The 20258-nt window shown below is 45.4% G+C and overlaps 1 protein-coding gene across 6 annotated transcripts; it reads right to left on the reverse strand.

Annotated features, from left to right (window-relative positions):
* METTL21A (methyltransferase like 21A) lies at positions 1721-13610 on the reverse strand. 6 transcript variants are annotated; one of them, XM_013984428.2, is made up of 6 exons: positions 13348-13485; positions 12529-12708; positions 10378-10489; positions 8110-8157; positions 4066-4281; positions 3348-3926 (listed from the first exon to the last, which is right to left on the reverse strand). In XM_013984428.2, exons 2-5 carry the CDS (start codon positions 12673-12675, stop codon positions 4067-4069), a joined length of 522 nt encoding a protein of 173 aa, XP_013839882.1. In that variant the 5' UTR covers positions 12676-12708; positions 13348-13485; the 3' UTR covers positions 3348-3926; position 4066. The 6 variants fall into 6 exon arrangements, with proteins under 6 accessions (XP_020930972.1, XP_003133659.1, XP_020930973.1 ...); XM_021075313.1 differs by lacking the exon at positions 8110-8157 and having other exon boundaries at positions 1721-3926; positions 13348-13605; XM_021075315.1 differs by lacking the exon at positions 8110-8157 and having other exon boundaries at positions 4066-4140; positions 13348-13597.

Genomic DNA, 20258 nt, shown 5'->3' on the forward strand with positions numbered 1-20258 from the left:
ATTACATGTTTGTTACATGTTACATGTTTGTTTCACCAACTATAGCAGGCCCTATATCTAGGACCTCTACAAATACTGATACATTAAAAAAGCGATTTTTAATTTTTGTATTGTTTTTGTGGGCACACTCACAGCACATGGAAGTTCCTGGGCCAGGGATTGAACCTATACCACTGCAGCAACCTGGGTCACTGCAGTGACAACGCCAGATCCTTAAGCCATTGTGCCATAAGAGGACTCCTAAAAAGTGACTTTTAAAAGTACTTTAAATGCTATTTTTGGAGTTCCCATCGTGGCACAGCAGAAATGAATCCGACTAGGAACCATGAGGTTGTGGGTTTGATCCCTGACCTGGCTCAGTGGGTTAAGGATCTGGCATTGCCGTGAGCTATGGCATAGGTCGAAGACATAGCTTAGATCTAGCTTTGCTGTGGCTCTGGCATAGGCCGGCAGCTGTAGCTCCGGCCTATGCTGGAGAACCTCCATATGCTGGGAACCTCCATATGCTGCAGGTGCAGCCCTAAAAAGGAAAAAAAAAAAAAAAAAAAAAAAAAAAAGATGGAATTCCCCTTGTGCCTCAGTGGTTTAAGGACCCTACACTGTCTCTGTGAGATTGCAGCTCTAATTCAACCCCTAGCCCAGGAACTTCCATATGTGCTAGGTGCGACCATTTAAAAAAAAAAAAAGAAAGCAGGAGTGCCCGTCATGGCATAGCAGAAACGAATCCAACTAGGAACCATGAGGTTGTGGGTTCAATCCCTGGCCTTGTTCAGTGGGTTAAGGATCCAGCGTTGCCCTGAGCTGTGGTGTAGGTTGCAGATGCCACTCGGATCCTGCATTGCTGTGGTGTAGGCTGGCAGCTACAGCTCCGATTAGACCCCTAGCCTGGGAACCTCCACTTGGCGCAGGTGTGGCCCTATAAAGAGAAACACACACACACGCACACGCATATACAACACATTTATGGAATAAATTAATGCTTTTATCATAAGAGGAAAATGTCAGAACTTTGTTGACATTTATAGTGGACCATATGGCACAATATTCAGATGTATTCTCACCGCCCCCAACACACACCCCTGAAATACTCATTTCCCCAGCTTCTGGGAATATTGGTGGCTGATGGTTCTCAGCTACGTCTTTCAGGGTCACCCCAAGGTTAAGCCCCTTGGAGCCAATGACTAATCTACACAAGGATATAAATTCCACCCCCTTGCCTCAACACGGCCCAGCTTCTGGTCAACCAAGCTCTGAATTCCAGAGGACTTTCCTGCCTGCATCCCAACCTAATTTCTTCTTCTTTCCCTGTCCTGCTACAACTACTCCCTCAAAGCATTCTCATTTAAACTTTCTGTACCTTAGCTTTCACCTCTATTTCCCCAGGCAAATGGAGTTGGGGTAACATTTTAAACCCAAAGACATTTGTTTAAACATTTTAAACCCATTTTACTTGTTTTAAAGACCTTCTGTGTCCATGGTGCAGTATTGGCATTTTATAGACCCGGTAAGCTATGGATATTTCTTTTCTTGTTTTTTTCTAGGGCCACACCCACGGCACATGGAGGCTTCCAGGCTAGGGGTCAAATTGGAGCTGCAGCGGCTGGCCTATGCCACAGCCACGCAGGATCCGGGCTGCATCTGCCACCTACAAACTGTGGATATTTGTATTTCATGCGCATCTATCAGAATTGTGTTGAACTGGTACATCACAATGCTCAGAAATTTTCATTCATCTTTATTAAAGTAAAACCTCTATTTAAAATATGAGTAGAAAACAATGTACTGCATGTTTCCACATCCAAGATATTCATTAAAAGGTTAAGAGGAAGGAAGATGTTCTAAAGTTTTACAAAGGAAATTTATCTCTAGTACCAAATACCATATTCAGATTATAATATTCTTGTGATCTTAATCTGTTTAAGCTATTGTTTTTGACTTGTTTAAAAAAAAAGGTGGGGTGGGGTAGGGGGAGTTCCCATGATGGTGCAACAGAAATGAATCCAACTAGGAACCATGAGGATGCACGTTCGATCCCTGGCCTCGCTCAGTGGGTTAAAGATCCGGCGTTGCCATGAGCTGTGGTGTAGGTCGCAGACGAGGCTCGGATCTGATGTTGCTGTGGCTGTGGTGTAAGCCAACAGCTGTAGCTCCGATCAACCCCTAGTCTGGGAACCTCCCTATGCCACAGGTGCAGCCCTAAAAAAACAAAACAAAACAAAAAGGGGGGTAGGGGTATGTATGTGACTTCATAAAGTCTATCAAAGATGATCATAAAACAATGTCACAATCAATTAACCCAAAGACCAATACCTTCTAAATGTAATGTATCTTTTTCACAACAAATATTTGGTTATGATATACTGGACACTGGGAAGGCTACAATGAAAGAGGCAGAAGCACTCCTGGACCTCAAGAAGCTTACAGTGTTCTGGGGAACATAGACATTGAAAAAGCAATTACAATGTGGAAGGAGCTTATACTTGGGGAGCTAACCTCCTATGGAGGGATGAGATTTAGAACCTTTTTCACTGTCATCCTATGCATTATAAGGAGGCAGGGACAGCCTAGGAAATAAATTTTAAAAAAAAATTGAGAAAGGGTAGAGCTGAAGGGAGAAACTACAGCTTTTGATTTCAAGAAGAATACCTATTTTCAGCACACAGAGGTCCAAGATTTGTGCTGCTATGAAAAAGTAACTAAAATTTTATTTATTCCTTGGTTTATATAGCTAAATCTGAAATTAAGCCAAAAAGCATATGAGACCTCATCATAAGAGATCCTAATCTCAAACAACCTAAAGCATTTAAGACCTAAATGTAGCAAAAGATTTTAAAAGCTTAACAGCTCAGGGAATGTAAATTTTTTCTTTTTGTTCTTTTTCTTTTTCTTTTTCTTTTTTGGCTTTTAGGGCTGAACATGTGGCATACGGAAGTTCCCAGGCTAGGAGTCCAATCAGAACTGCAGTTGTGGTTGGTCCTACACCACAGCCATGCAGGATCCAAGCCACATCTGTGACCTACATCACAGCTTACAGCAATGCCAGATCCTTAACCCACTGAACAAAGCCAGGGATTGAACCCACATCCTCATGGATACTAGTTGGGCTCATTACGGCTGAGCCATGACGGGAACTCCAGGGAATGTACGTTAAACCTCTTGTTCTCTACTCAATTAGAGAACTGGGCTAGAGCTATGTCTTACAATGTGTTTTAAATGATTTGCATGATCTAGCCTTACCAAAACATGCTCACTGCTTTGAAGATGCCTTTATGCTAACCCTTCATCATAGCATCACTGAACATTGTTTATCAAGAGGGAACAGTATACAGAAACAACATAAACCAAAATCTCGAACTTTCCTTTAATGGCACTTGAATTTCAGAGTTATCAAAATATAACTAAAAAGTCACAAATATGGGACAAAACACTGCACATTTTGCTTTGCCTTTTTTCTACAGTAAGCCATTTCATTACATGTGTTTATATTCCCAGTCTGAGACCTTAATTGACAACATAAATCATAGCCAACTATAAGTCCTCCCTCAGGTTTCTCTTCTGTGCTTTGTAAATATGAACATCTTTTTCAGGATCATAGTGAACCTTACTCACAGTAAATTGCCTCTCCAGCATCGCTAAGAAGTTGTGATCCCGTTCATAGCGAATTCGGCAAGCTAAAAGAATCACAGAGTGGTTGCTACAGAGATGTTCCAATGTTCGAAGAAGATCTGTAAATGTTTCTTCTAAATATATGATATCAGCTCCAAGTATCAGGTCAAATTCTCCAGGTGAAAAACTCCCCAAATTCTGTCCCCAAGTCAGCTCCTTAACAACAGCTTTGGGTTGGATATGGGGCGGTAAGTTGGCTTGCACGTTTGACTTAAGAAACTCTAATGCTACTTTTCGATCCGTGATAGTCACATGAGCACCTAGAACGTGGGACAGAAAGCAATGCGCACATCAGTACAACTAATAGGGAGAGGGATGAGGTTAAGCAGCAGGGTGAGTGTCTCTCAATAGTCCACCTCGCATACAGAAGTTCGTGCCCTTTGTGGACAGCTGCCATACCTCAGAACAATGGCCAGCTGCTCCTCCTGCACTGCCTCCAGGTAAAAGTGAACTTCTGATTTGCTGAAATCATGCCTATAAAATGTAGAGTCCCCATGTGACAAGCTAGCCAAAGCTTCTGAGTTCGACAAGCAGAAGTGGCCCCCTCTGCACCCTCAGACTTCACTCGGGAGCTCATCCTCTTCAGGGATAACGTGGAGTCCAAGGATGAAAAATCTGGGGGCAAACAATTATGAAGATGACAAGATACCAAAAACAGGGAAAGGTTCCTTTCTGGGGCTAAAGCTTTAAAAAGAATCAGGGGAAAAAAAAAAATAAAATAACTGGCTGCTAAGAAATCCCGGTCTACCTCTCCTTATGCTGTTATGAAGCAGTCAAACTATTTGTGTTTATGTAATTCACATGTAATTACTGAAAAAGGGTAAAGTCAGAAATGAGTAAATTATATTCAAGTGCTATAGGCTAAATGTAAGATACTGTCCTCTTAGTGCTAAGTTTCTACATGAAGGGGTAAAATGAATGAGGCAAATACTTCATTCATGTTTCCCAGGGATGATTACCATAAACTAAAAGAATCCAACTTTCTGCATCAGTATGGCTGAGAGAGAGAAGTCTGAACTGGGAGTTACCCTTCTGGGAAAGCAGCCCTGAAACACCTCACCTGCACTGCAATCTCACTCTAATACATGGCATCTTGTTTGGTTTGGGCCCCACACATTCTGAAATTTTGGAATTATGTTGCATTCCTTTACTAAATTATTTCTCATCTGCCTCCTTCAGTCTGTAATATTCATGAGGAAGCCCCCACAGGACCCCAGACCAGCTGCAGGAAGCACCATTTCAGGGGCGGCTCATCCTGAGTGTTTCTTGATGTGTGCAGTAGGACAGGATGTATGTCAGTTTGACATCTGACTCAGTCCTGAGTAGGATATGGTGAAAATGCACAAGTTGTCAGACACCGTGCTGACAACGAAGAGCAACTGTGCTACTTTTCACCTCTCCTGGTAACAGAAATCACATACAGCCTTTTCCTGGTTTGACGTAGAACTTTACTGCTGGACTTCCTCACAGTCTACTGGGCACTCAGCAGGCAACACAGAATGATCTGGTCTTTGCATGGCACCTTGGTGTGCATTTGAATAGCTCTCAGATGTAGACCTCCTCTAATGTCTGTCTCCGAGATTTCCAAGGCCACTGCTAACCTGCCCGGGGTTCCAGGAGTGGGTCCGGACACAGGGAGGTAGAGGCAGGGCTGGGAGGCTATAGAAGTTCTCCCCTGATTGCGTCAATTTTCTCAGTGAAATAAGGAGAAATGTCATCAGCTGAGAGTGAAGAAGGAGGCAAGAGGGCTGGAGGGAGCAGAGCGGGATGCCTCCGCAGCACTCAGAGCCCCAAAGATGGTTTGGATCAGCAATCCTTTTTTTTTTTTTTTTTTTGGTCTTTTCTAGGCCCTCACTCGCAGCATATGGAGTTCCCAGGCTAGGGGTCGAATCAGAACTACAGCTGCTGGCCACAGCCACAGCCACAGCCACGCCAGACCCGAGCCACATCTGCGACCTACACCACAGCTCACGGCAACGCCGGATCCTTAACCCACTGAGCAAGGCGAGGGATTGAACCAGCAACCTCACGGTTCCTAGTCAGATTATTAGCCCTGAGCCAATGACGGAAACTCCCCGGATCAGGAATTCAAAATGAGACCCAGAGGCAGTCCGTTTCCTCCAGCCACATTCAGCTGCCTGAGTGCAGCCTGCGAATAAGTGGAGACACACACTTAACCTTGTTTCTAGCCCAGTAAAGAGGAGGAAGCAGCAAGAAAGTGCAGGGTGTTGATGGTACGTGAAGATGGTGACAGATGACTGCTTGTGAGACTTGCGCAGGGTAAGGAGGGAGATGAGACACTATTTCGTTCATGAAAAATGAATGGAAAATGACCCAATAAGACAATATAGCCTGCTGTCACTCACTTGGTAATGGAAAGACAACATGAAAACATTTGTCATCCCTTTTGGGTTTTAGTTTTGTAGGCAACGCCTTAATTAAGTCAATTGGGGCACGTACCGTGTGCTAGAGATATGGAGACAAGTAAGAAGGTCCTTGCCCTCTAGAACTGAGAGTCTTGAGAGAGACACACATAAACATAATTGTGATGCAATGTGGGGAGTAAAATATAGGAATATGGGTGTGCCAGGAAATTCTGTGGTTACAAAGGAAAAATTCTTGGAGAGGAGCAGAAGGAGATTTTGGAAGGAAAGGAAATCTGAGCTTACACTTAAATGATGTGGCATTAACCAGAGGAAAGAGGCAAAGAGGGTATTCAAAGCAGAAGGGACAGACCAGAAGCAGTGTGTGTGTGTGTATCACAGAAACTTCAAACAGTACAATCGTGCTGAAAAACAGTGAGGCTTTAGGGTCAGGCACAATGAGATTACAGAGCCTTAGAAAGAAGCCTGGGATTTGGCCTGCGGGCAGTGGGAAGGCACAGGCATGTTTCAGTATGGGCCACCCCATGCTTCTAAATTTTAGATAGGCCACTGACAACTATGAGCAAAAGTGGGTTTGATAAGACAGAGGCAGAAAGGTCCAGTGGGAATGTGCATATATAATCTTGCAGGAGCTAAATGAGAAGAGCTAGAGCCAGACAAGGGGGAGAAAGGGAGAAACAGAATCAAGAAATAGTTAAAAAGATAAAATCAGCAGGGCTTAAGGGTGGGGGATTGTGGCGAGCAGGGCAGGGACTTGAGTGACTATTCAGATAATGATGCTCAGAACAAAAGCGAAAGGACGAGTTGGAAAGGGAAGAAGAGTTCAAGTTTAAACACATGCTGTTTGAATTGCTCCGAAAGAGCTAGATAGAGACATCGACAGCTTTCTGTTAAATGTACAAGCTGAAGGTTCAGTGGAGACTTGCACTGGAATTACAGAAAACTCAAAGAATTTATTCCTGAGCATTATATTTGAGACAGTGGTCCTTAGACGTGGTTGGGCATCAAATCACCTGGGAAGCTTTTAAAATCCAGATTCCCTGACCCCACCCCAACTTGCAGAACCCAATCTTTAAGATGGGATTTTTTTTTTCCTTAGAATATAGTTCTCAAGCAGTATAAAGGCTGAAGAGATTTTCAAACTAAGACCCAGGATTTGATAGTCATAACTGGATTTGAATTCAAAATCCATAATCCATTAACTTTGTGACTAAGTGGGCAAGTTACTTGACCTCCGTTAAACCTGCATTTGGCCTCTTTGGAAAGAACTCCAAGTAGACCTCCTGGCAGGGTTGTGGTGAGGCTGAACGACTGTAAAGATGCAGCATCCAGAACACAGGAAGCACCCAGGGAACATCAGTTGTTTTCTTCTTCTAACAAGGAAGTTTTCGACACCCTATATTAACCTTCTGCATAGCATTTGTCATGGAGTGGAGGTGGGGGGGCTTTTGTGTAATTTGTGTCTTCCTCCCTGTCCCCCAGTTAGAATTAGAATGGAAGCTGGCATTGCTGTGGCTGTGGCGTAGGCTGGCAGCTACAGCTCCGATTAGCCCCCTAGCCTGGGAGCCTCCACATGCCGTGCATGCGGCCCTAAAAAGACCAAAAAAAAAAAAAAAAAAAAAAAAGATTTTCAAGTTTCCTTCGTGGCTCAACAGTTAACCAACCCGACTAGTATCCATGAGGATGCGGGTTTGATCCCTGGCCTCGCTCAGTGGGTTAAGGATCTGCATTGCTGTGGCTGTGCTGTAGGCTGGCAGCTGTAGCTCTGATTCAACTCCTAGCCTGGGAACTTCCATATGCCACTGGTGTGGCCCTAAAAAGGAAAAAAAAAAAAAAAGAATGGAAGCTTCTTGAGACCAGGTGACCTGTCTGAGTGCTGCTCTAGAACCATGACAGGAACATGGAGTGGGGGAGGTTCTGGGAATTTAGGAACTGACTAAGGCTTACAAAAACTGTTTAAAAGGGGGGGGGGAATCAATCTCCTTCTGAACACTTCAAAACCACTGCCTAGTCCCAAGTTGTCACTGTTTCCATTTTAAAGAGATTAACTTTTTCTTACCCTCAAGTTTTAACATCAGTACTTCTCCATCCCAATACTTTGTAGCCACTATGAACAAAGAGTATGAAAATCATGTAGTAACACAGAGAAATGCGTATGTGATATGTTAAATGAAACACCAAATATATGAATGTTTGTATACACACACACACACACACTCACACAGAGACACACTGTGGAATCATGACGTCAACTCTCATTAAAATAGGAATAGAGAAAAGGAATGGAAGGAAATACACCAAAATGCTAATGGCAATTATGTTGCAAAGTCATGAATAATCAGAATCTTTGGTGGGTTTTTCCCCTTTTTTTAAGGCTGTACCTGGGGCTATTATTTCAGTAATAGAATTACTTCACTTTTATATCAGAAACATTGATTTTTCCTGATTTTCCAGTTCATCTCTCTCTCTTTTTTTTTTTTTTTTCTTTCTTTTTTCCTTGGCTGATCTTCCCTGGATGTGGAAGATCCAGGGCCAGGGATCAAAGCAGCGCCACAGCAATGACAATCCTGGACCCTTAACTTGCTGCACCACCAGGGAACTCCTCTAGTTCATCTCTTATTCCAGAACTACTTGGGTATCTACTGTGCGCCAGTTGCCTGTACTGGGGCCAAGTTCACACAGAATGAGACTTCGTCCCATTGCTCATGAGCCTCGGCCTGGGAGGAGAGACAGATACACAAAACAGCTGCCGGGAGTGAAATGTGACAGCTGGGGCAGAGGTGGGGAGAACACCAGGCACTGTGGGGCAAAGAAACAAGGCAGCACTTGATTCTGCTGTGGGGCAACCACAAGAACACCATCTGCCAGTCTGTGGTTCGAGCCCCTCCCTGAGCTGACTTTTTGTGGCAGCATCTAACTAGTCCCTTAATCTCGGCTGGTCTTTGAAGAACCTTCTCCTGGCTTTCCCGGCCCTGCAGATCTGGACCTCCAGATCAGAAACGAACAAGCAGAGAGGCTCCCAACACTTGCTGGACATTCACTTTGGGCCAGTCAGTGAGCAAACAGATTCCTATGCATGATCTCATCTGATCCCCACTGGGCAGGGAATATGGTTATATCCTCATTTTATGGAGAAACTGAAATTTAGTGATTCAGCAACTTGCCCAAGGTCCCAAAGCTATTCAAAGTTCACAGAGGTCAGAGGCAAATTGGCCCCTAAGCCTGTGCACTTCACCATGTTCTCCTGTCTCTACAGCAGTGAGGAAGCCCTTGTTCTCGGGAGGAGACAGAAGAAAGCTCATTTCCCCTTCCAGTTAACCGCTCTCTCATCGCTGAGACTGGAGTTAGTGTCATGCAAAGACAAGAACTGGGGCCGCTGTGTCTGACAAACCTAGTTTAAGTCTCAGGTCTCCACTGATCAGGAATTCAGGCAGTGGCTTAATCTCCCGGAATCCCAGCTTCACTGGAAAAATCGAAATTAAATATGTATCTCACAAATATGGGGATGATGTAAGGTTAACCTCTTTTGAGGAAAACAAAAGCTGGTGCATTGGCTGGAAGTGCCGTGGTACTGGAGAGATGGACCCAAATCAGTCTACATACATATGCTTCTACCCACTGACCCTGCCCATTGCCCCCCATCATATCTTGGAAGGCGAAGTCTAAACAGAGAGAGAAATTCTGAAAAAGATATGTTACCAGCAGCTCCTTTCGTGGCTCAACAGTTAACGAACCCGACTAGTATCCATGAGGACACAGGTTCCATCCCTGGCCTCGATCAGTGAATTAAGGATTCGGTGCTGCCATGAGCTGTGGTGTAGGTTGAAGACGTGGCTTGGATCCCAAGTTGCTGTGGCTGTGGCTCTGGTGTAGACCGGCGGCGGCTACAGCTCCAATTTGATCTCTAGCCTGGGAACCTCATATGCTGTGGGTCTGGCCCTAAAAAGACAATTTTTTTTTTTTCTTTTTTAAAGTATGTTACCAGAAAAAGAACAGGATGAAAGTGGGGCTTGGGTGGGTCCTGTACACATGTGATGGATTCTAGGTCCTCATCACCCAAGGCTAATTCCTTTTCTTTTTCTCTTCAATTACGAATTAACATGATCTTAAAGCAGTCTTCTGTGAGAAGTATAAATATAGGAAGAGAAATGAGAAGGAATTAGCTTTCCTGGAGGTAAAAGCACAGCAGGTGGCCCATGACTCATAATAAGTACAGGGGAAAGAAAAGTAATCCAATAAAAGAAAACTAATAATGGGTTTGGCATCATGAAAAGGCACAACTCCAAGAGTTCCACTCGCAAAAGAGGGAGCACCACGTCACACTCACCCAGCAGGGCAGCCACTATGCCCACCAGCCCTGTGCCAGCACCCAGCTCCACGGCAGAACAGCCCCTGAGCTCCACAGCTCCCATCTCCAGATACGTGGAAAGAACGACAGCCTGAGTCAAAACATAGTGTTACAATTAAGGTCAATAAGTGATTTAGGGGCTGAAAGGTTTCACGCTTGTGCACCAGGAAGACACCACACACCCTCTCCCACTGCAAGGTTCAACTCCCCGTTCAACAACACACACAGGAACTCAGCTAATGCTGGGAGGTCACCGAGAGCAAGCACAGACACTGAGTCCCACAGTCCAGCTGCCCCAGGCCCCAGCAGAGGCCCTGACGGAGACAGCAGTGGTCAGTGATCCTGTCCACCCAAGCCAGGGTCCTGCTGAATCTGGGAGGTTTCATTTTCCTACTGTACTATATCACTTTTAAACCTAAGGTTTACAAAACTACTATGGAAGAGCTGACATGAAGGGTCTCTGTAATTTTGCTTGCAGGAATGTCCAGTTCCTGAACCAAGTTCAAATCAGCAATGCCACGACATCACCCAGAGGGAAAAAGCAAAGCAGCACCAAGGCTTCACGGGCTGTGTTCCTCCATCCTGTGCCCCTAACAGTCACCACCCCACAGGAACCCGGCATCAAAAGCTAGGTTTTAGCTAAAGGTTTGGACTTACTGTGTGAGTTAGCATTTGCATACAACTCTATACTGTTAACATAAATTTGTTTTTCATGGCCACATGCTATTAGTATATTTAGCAATTCCTCTTTTTTTTTTTTTTTTTTTAATATTTTTAGGGCCACACCTGCGGCATATGCAGGTTCCCAGGCTTGGGGTCTAATTAAAGTTCCTCCTGCCCCAACTCAGGAGCGCCCCCTGCCTCCCAACCAAAGGCCAAAGCCACAGCCACAGCCACACCAGATCCGAGCTGTGTCTGCTCCGGGTCTTTAACCCACTGAGTGAGGCCAGGGATAGAATCTACATCCTCATGGATGCTAGTCAGATACTGAGCCACGATAGAAATTCCCAGCAATTTCTCCTCTTGATGAGAATGTAGGAGGCTCAGCTACTCCTCACTTTCATGTATCTTTATTACTCATCCTAGGAACACTCTGCATGTAGTTACCCTGGACTTGCTTCTACAAGTAGTATTACTGGACTAGGCTATGTCAAGATTTTTATTACTAAATGTTTCTCTAACATCCCTAATACAATGTTAAAATGTAAAATTGTATCTACGCCAATCATTTATCCAACATTCCATGTGCTCCCCCTTAATCCCAGGTGAGGTGCTAGAAGCTGAGGACAAGGTTCTGTCACATGCCACTGACAGAACAGTGCTGGGAGAGGAAAAAGAAGCAATTATGGTATAATTGTTTGATCCTTACAACTATGGAAAACTTCAAGAAAACACATGCTCGTCACTTTCGGCTTCGTTACTTTACAATATTCTTTGTGCAACGTTAAACTTAATGTGAAACCTAAATGAATGAGTGTCCCAAACAGGGTCTCCAGCTTTCTTTTCAGTCTTCCTTCTTCCCAATGGGTAAATTGCTGGCAAGTCACTTCGTTTCTCTCAGCTTTCTTTATTCACCCTTAAAACACAATCTATTTGGTGGTAAGGGAACAGGGAATTGATTCTAATAGTTTTTTTTGTTTTGTTTTGTTTTTTTGTCTTTTTGCCTTTTCTTGGGCCGCTCCTGTGGCATATGGAGGTTCCTGGGCTAGGGTTCGAATTGGAGCTGTAGCCATCAGCCCATGCCAAAGCCACAGCAACACAGGATCTGAGCCGCGTCTGCAACCTACACCACAGCTCACAGCAATGCCAGATCTTTAACCCACTGAGCAAGGCCAGGGATCGAACCCTCAACCTCATGGTTCCTAGTCAGATTTGTTAACCACTGTGCCACTACAGGAACTCCTAGAAATTTTTTTGAAGGGAGTGGGATGATGAAATGTTTTCAATTGAGTGTGGCGACAGTTGGGCCACTCCGTGGATTTACTTAAGAAAAAAAAAAACAAAAACCAAACTACTTTAAATAGATGAAATGTACGGTATAGAATTATATCCCAATAAAACTATTATTAAAAAAAAATAAAGACCAGTCTTATAATCAGTTGCTGGAGGCTCCCCCCGGGGGTTACTTACCGCGTCCCAAACCACGGCAGCGACTCCCAGCTGCTTCCAGTCCTGCTGGATCTGGATCCTGTGGTTTGCAAAGGAGAAGGTGGCAAGAGGCTTGTGGAATCTCTGCAGCCCCATTCCTGCGGTCTCCTCATAGGGCACCAGGGCCATCTCGTCCGAGCCCAGCTCCCTGCTCCCTCAAAGCTGTGGAGCAAAAGAATTCTGCGTGATGCTTCTAGCCAGAAAAAGTATTATTACCTCTTAAGTAGCTACAATTGCTTTCTTAAGGTCATTTTACGAGTTCAAAATAATTAACACTCGAGGAAAGAAGCCTTTGTCTCATTCCTTTTACATGGCTCTTCTGGGAAGTGAGATATCGCTCTGAGTTCGTGCTGTAGCCGCTCGACGAATTCGCAGCTGAGCGAAGAGTGAGCAAAGTAGAGGTGACAGCCCAGGACTGCGGAGAAAGTAGCGCTTTCTAAACTGCCGGGGCCCGTGTAGACTGCAGCTGCAAGCCGCTGCGTTGGGCAGGGCATTATATTGTTGTTTCTTTCTTGGTCTTCCTTGCTCTCTCTAAATCGTTGCGTTCAAGAGCGACCCCACAGACGTCTGAACTTAAATGAAGGGTTAACGGTAAGATTATCCCGCTTTACGACACCAGCCGGCTATACACGCTCAACGCAGTTACATTTCTTGCACTGGAAGTGAAAGACGCTAGTGGATTCCGAGTCGCTTTCAGCGAGCGAGACCCCGGGTCCAGGATAGATTGGGGCACCGCGGCTCGGAGACCTCCTCATAGTCTTGACCCCCGCCCGCCCCACTGAAGGTCCGACAGGTACGTACGTCCTTCCCGCGGGCCCCAAAGCTGCGGGAACCGGCGGGATCGGGCCGGGAGCTACGGATCCCCAGACGCGCGGGCTTCCTGCCCCATCTCGGGAGCGCCCGCGGCCTCCCTGCCGAAGGCCGAAGGCGCGCTCAGCGTCCCAAGAGCCGGGCGGGCTACACACCCCGGCCGGCAGCGCAGCCTCCCCTCTACCTACGGCTCCCGAGGCGGCGCCGGGTTGGTGCGCGCGTTGCTCTCCCCGCCCCGAGGTCGGCGGCGGAAATGACCCGCGCGCGGAGGTGGGCAGCCCGCGCTGGGGCCACGCGTTTCCGGCTCCCCGCCTTCCCAGCTCCCCGCCTTCCCAGGACAAGTGCTGGCTGGGGGCGGGCCCTCCCCCGCGTGGGTCCCCAGGGGATTGCGGCCAAGTCAGTTTCCCGGGGGGCCCGGGAGAGCGAGGTGCAGAGCCGCGGGCGGGAGCGCCGAAGGCGTGGGTACCGTGGCGACCGGGGAGTGGGAGGCCGCCCACCTGGTGCTGGGGCCGCTTATCTATGCGCTCGTTTTGGCGCGCGCGTCTTTTTGTGTGTGTTTCTTAAACGTGTGTGTTTGCCTGTTTTTAGTTTTAAGGGTGGCTAGTTAGCGGGTGTAGGAGAAAATTCGCTCCAAAGAATACGTGGTCACCCATCCGTCCTTGTATTAGCAAAGTGAGGTTCGAATTGGTGCAATCCGGCGCTCCGTGGCGGTAGAGTGGGAAACGTGACAAAGCCCTTCTCAACTAGAGAGCAAAAGCCGAGCGGGGCGCCCGGTGTAGACCGGAGGTCCAGGTCTTCCTTCCTCCCCGGACAGAAAGTTAGCGCCCCTGGCTTGGGAACGAACACCCGTTCTCCAGACGAAAGTTGCTGAGAGTGTGGCACCTGGCCGCAGGCCCTTGGGAAGCGCTCAGCTTGAAGTGAGCACCCAAGAATGTGACGGCGGCAGGGGCCGCATCCTTCTCTCCGAAAGATTCTTTCTCTTCTCGGATCTGGACTCCCAGCCGCCGTGACCCCCCCGCCGCCGCACTCTCAGGAGAGGGCGATTTTCAGCTCTCCCTGCACGTTGGAATAAACCGGAGCGCTTTTCATCTCCGCAGACCAGGACTCTGCCAGGGGAAAGTTTCAGCTGGTGTGCGGTGGGACCCGAGCCTTGGCATTTTTTTTTAGAGCTTTCCTGGTGATTGCGCCCCGCGGCCACTGGTTAGAAGCTTGAGCCAGACCTAAACCACCCCCTCTCCTCGCATCCCGCAGGGGGCGTGCCGGGCTCTGTCCACATTTCCTTTTCCTTCCTGGAGGAGGGAGGCGTGGGTGGGGCCCTGGGACTGCAAAGTTGATTTGAACGGAACTTTGAAGGTCACTGGTGAAGGTCTTTTACTCTTTTTTTTTTCTTTAGCTTTGCTTCTTTATTATTAATTTTTTATGTGATTGAGTTTATTTTTGAGAGCAATGTTTTTTATTTTATAATGATTTTTATTTTTTCATTATAGCTGGTTTACAGTGTTTTGTCCATTTTCTACTGTACAGCAAGGTGACCCACTCACACATACATGTATACATTCTATTTTTGAGGGCAATTTTAAGTTCACAGTAACGTTGGCAAGATTTCCCACACACTCTCTGTTCCATGCATAGCCTCCCTCATTATCAACATCTCCCGCTAGGATGGTACATTTGCTCCAACTGATAAACCTACACTGACACATCATTGTCACCCAAAGACCACAGTTTATGCATTAGAGTTCACTGTTGGTGTTATATATGTTGTGAGCGTGGACAAATGTAGAAGATGTGTATCCACCATTATAATATCATACGGAGTAGTTAGTTGTACTTCCTAAAAAATCCTCTGTCCTCTACACATCAACTTTGGCAACCACAGATTTTTTTTTTTTTAAACTATCCATAGTTTTCCTTTTTCCAGAACGTCATATAGTTGGAATGGTTCAGTACGTAGCCTTTTCAGATTGGCTCTCTTCACTTAGTGTGCGTTTAAGATTCCTCCATGTCTTTTTTTTATTGTTTGCTCTTTCTTTTTAGTGCTAAATGACAAACATTCCAGTGTAGTACAGTTTATCCATCTATCCTTTAAGGGACATCCTGGTTGCTTCCAGGTTTTGGCAGTTATGAGTAAAGCTGCTATAAACATTCCTGGGCTTTTCAGTGGATGTAAGTTTCTAGGTCCTTTGGGGAGATATCAAGGAGCATCATCCTTGAGTCACCGAAAGAGTGTGTTTAGTTCTATAAGAAACTGCCAAACTGTTTCGAAGTGACTGTACTCTTTTGCAATCCCACCAGAAACGAGAGTTCCTGTTGCTCACATCCTTACCAGCATTTGGTGGTGTCAGTGTTTTGAATTTTGGCCATTCTGATGGGCTTTTAGTGGTATCCTTGTTGTTTTAATTTGTAATTTCCTAGTGGCATGTGTTTAGTTCTATAAGAAACTGCCAAACTGTTTCGAAGTGACTGTACTCTTTAGCAATCCCACCAGAAACGAGAGTTCCTGTTGCTCACATCCTTACCAGCATTTGGTGGTGTCATCGTTTTGAATTTTGGCCATTCTGATGGGCTTTTAGTGGTATCTCCTTGTTGTTTTAATCTGTAATTCCCTAGTGACATATGATGTGGAGCATGTTTTTTCCCCAGTTTTATTGAGATATAATTGACATGTAATGTCATATTAGTTTATGGTATACGACATTATTACCAGATATATGTAAATACTGCAAAATGATTACCATAGTAAATTTAGTTGACATCATCACTTCACTTAGTTTTTTTCCCCCTGTGATGAGAATTTTTTTTTTTTTTTTTTGGACATTCCTGGGCCAGGGATTGAATCCAGTCTGCATCTGGAACCTACAGTGAAGCTGCAGCAATGCTGGATGCTTTAACCCACTGCACTGGGCCAGGAGGAGATCCACCTGAGCCACTGTAGTCGGATTCTTTTTTTTTTTCTTTATTAGGGCTGCATTGAGGCACATGGAAGTTCCCAGGCTAGGGGTCAAATCGGAGTTACAGCTGACAGCCTATGCCACACCCACAACAATGCAGGATCCGAGCCGCATCTGCAACCTACACCACAGCTCACAGCAATGCTGGATCCCCCTCATGGATACTAGTTGGATTTGTTTCCTCTGTGCCACAATGGGAGCACCTGCTGTCAGATTCTTAACTCCCTGCACCGCAGTGGAAACTCCCTTGTGAAGACAACTTTTAAGGTCTACTCTCCTAGTAAATTTCAAATACATAAAAGCACTGTTAACTACAGTTACCATTCTGAACATTACATCCTCAGAACTTACCCACAAAAAGAAGTATGGATCACTTTTGATCACCTACACCCTCCCACCCTCTGCCTCTGACAACCACCCCCTGTTCTCTTTTTCTGTGAGTTCATTCTTTTTAGATTCCACGTGAAAGTGAGATCATAGGGTATTTTGTCTGACTTACTTCAGTCAGCATAATGCCCTCAAAGTCATCCATGTTGTTGAAAATGACACAATTTCCTTTTTAATGACTTAATAATATTCCAGTGTGGTTGGTGTGTGTGTGCGCACATACACATCACATTTTCTTCATTCATTCACCAATGGATAAGCACTTAGGTTGCTTCCACATCCTGGCTATTGTGAGTAATTCTGCAGTGAACATAGGGGTACTGATCTCTCTCTCAGACAGTGATTTCATTTGCTTTGTATACACATACACAGAAGTGAGATTGCTAGATCATATGGTAAATCTGTCCTGTTTTTAATATTTTGAAGAACCAACATACTGTTTTCCATAGTGGTTGTACCAGTTTACGTTCCCTCCAACAGTGCATAACTGTTTTCCTTTTCTCCACATCCTCGCCAACACTTATCTCTTGTCTCTTTTTGGCCACACCTGCAGCATGTGGAAGTTCCCAGACCAGGGATTGAACCTACACCATAGCAGTGACCAGAGCCACTGTGGTGACAAGGATGGATCCTTAACCGCAAGGGAACTCCTTTATCTCGTCCTTTTGATAACAGCCCTTTTAACAGGTGTAAGGTTATATCTCGTTGTGGCTTTGATTTTCATTTCTGTGATGATTAGTGATGGTGAGCACTTTTTCATGTACCTATTTAGACCATTTTTAAATCTGATTGCATTCTTACTAAATTTCAAGAGTTCTCGGTATTTTGGATAACAGTCCTTTACTAGGTGTGTCCTTTGCAAATATTTCCTCCCAGTCTGCTTTTTATTTTCTTAATTTCTTTCACAGAGCAGAAATGTTTAATTTTAATGAAGTTCAGCTTATCAGTTATTTCTTTCATGGCGCATACCATTGGTGTTGTACCTAAAACATTATCACTGGAGTTCCAGTCGTGGCGCAGGAGAAAGGAATCTGACTAGGAACCGTGAGGTTGCGGGTTTGATCCCTGCCCTCACTCACGTAGGTTAAGGATTCTGGCATTGCCATGAGCTGTGGTGTAGGTCACAGATACGGCTCAGATCTGCCGTTGCCATGGCTGTGCCATAGGCTGGCAGCTACAGCTCCAATTTGACCCCTACCCTGGGAACCTGCATATGCCTCAGTGTGGCCCTAAAAAGCAAAAAAAAAAACAACCCACATTATTACTTTACTCAAAGTCATGTAAGTTTTCTCCTATGTTATCTTCTATGTTATCTTACATTTTAATATAAGTCTGTGATCCATATCACGTTAATTTTTGTGAATGGTGTAGGTCTGTGTTTAGATTTATGGGGTTTTTTTTTGTTTTTTGTATTTGTCTTTTTTTGTGCAACCTACACCACAGCTCATGGCAATGCTGGATCCTTAACCTGCTGAGCGAGGCCAGGGATCTAACCTGCAACCTCCTGGTTCCTAGTCAGATTTGTTTCTGCTGCACCATGACAGGAACTCCAGGGCTCCACCTTTATTTTTCTCCTTCAACATTATGATTCTTCCTTCCTCCCTCCCTTCCCTCCTTCCTTCCTTCCTACCTTGTCTTCTCTCCCTCTCCTTTTTTCTCTGCTAGAATCTCCTATCTTTCTCACCTCCTCTACTTCTGTGTTGCTTCTTTCTCTAAACTTTCCTTTTTCTTTTCCATTTTTTAAACCTCTCTTTTCCTTATTTTCTCTTTTCCTCTCTTTGTCCCTGTCCTTTGGGGAGCCATCCTAGGGCACAAGAAAAACTCTGTGCTTTGAAGCCAGAGGAACCATGAAAATGTAAATTCTGCCGCTGAGAATTTAATTTCTGTGACCTTGAGTAATTACAGTTGACCCTGGAACAGCGCAGGTTTGAACTGCCCTGGCCCACTTAGAGGCGGATTTTTTGCAATAGTAAAACTTTAGTACTTCATGACCAGCAGTTGGTTGAATCTGAGATTATGGGGGAACTGTGGACAGGAAGGGCGAGCTCTAAGTTATATGCAGATTTTTGACGGCACCGAGGATCAGTGCCCCTCACTCTCTTGTTGCTTAAGGGTCAACTGTACTGTTAACCGGCTTAATCCCAGGCTTCTCATCTGTAAAGCCTGGTGCCGAGAGTGTGGCCCTCCCCTTCCTTCTCCCCACTCTCCACGGTGTCTGCTGAAATCATACCTAGAACTTGCAAAACAAGACCTCCCCAACCTCTGCGCTAGGACTGACAGAGGACATCTGCCTCATATTTACTTACGGTTTATGTAGAAAGTTGTCATTTTCTTTTTCTCAACAGTATTAGACAAGAACATCTTTTAGCCCAACCACTGTTCTAATTAGTATTGTTTGGCTCCGAATGCACCAAAAAAGAATATTTGGGAATATACAGCTCATATAGACACTCAGGGTCTACTCGTTTTGTGAACATTAAGGGCAACTCTGTTTTTATCAACGTAAACCTGAACAGCCAGTGGTTCCCTGTGAATACTTGCAGTTTATTTATTTGTTTGTTTGTTTATTTTAGGGCCGCACCCACGGCATATGGAGGTTCCCAGGCTAGGGGTGAATCGGAGCTGCAGCTGCAAGCCTACACCACAGCCACAGCCATGCCAGATCCGAGCCGCATCTGTGACCCACACCACTGCTCAAGGCAACACAGGGTCCTTAACCCGGTGAGTGGGGCCAGGGATCAAACCCGGGTCCTCATGGAAGTGAGCCACAATAGGAACTCTGAAAATAAGTTTTTAATCCTAGAAAACAAGTTGGATATGTGGGAGACAGTATTATTTTTGATTCCCAGTCAGCATTCCTCAGGCCTGTCCTTGGTGTCTCTTCCCAAAGGAGGGCGGTCTTCCCACCCTGTTGAGGTCAGGCTTGGCCATATGACTTGTTTTGGCCAGTGGAATGTGGCTGGAAATGACACTTGCCACCTTCGAGCTGGAGCATGAGGTACCATTCAGGGCCCTGTCCTTGCTCCTTTTCCCGTTGCTTCAGACCCGCAGGCCTCAGATGAGGGCGCTCCCTAACCCCATCCCCACGTGGAGCAGAACCACAGCTGACCTGTGAAATAGGGGAATCATGAGTGAGGAGCCTTTGTTGCGATCAGGGGTTGTTACTGCCGTGTAACTCAGAAGCTAACAGAACACAGGTGTGAAAGAGACGTTCCAAAACGAGCTCTTAGTGTGGGCGGCTTCATTTCAGTAAAATCCATCCTTTTGGGAGCTCCACCTAGCTCATGATGATGCCTCGATTGCCCGCTCCTGTCACCCTCCCCTGTCAGCATCAATCTGAGCCTGCTGACTGCCTTTATCCAACTGTGATTCTAAAGCTTAAAGCACATTTTCCTACTGACAGTCTTGTAGGAAATGTGCAAAAAGGTAGATTTTCTGAATTATCAGTAATTCCAAAGTGCAGCTCAATTGTAATACAACAATCTATAGATCTATGTTCTTTTATCCTTTTTCTTTCTTTCTTTCCTTTTTTCTTTTTTTGCTTTTTAGGGCCGTACCTGTGAC

The sequence above is a fragment of the Sus scrofa genome, chromosome 15, assembly GCF_000003025.6.
Source record: "Sus scrofa isolate TJ Tabasco breed Duroc chromosome 15, Sscrofa11.1, whole genome shotgun sequence".
In the NCBI taxonomy this organism is placed as follows: domain Eukaryota; kingdom Metazoa; phylum Chordata; class Mammalia; order Artiodactyla; family Suidae; genus Sus; species Sus scrofa.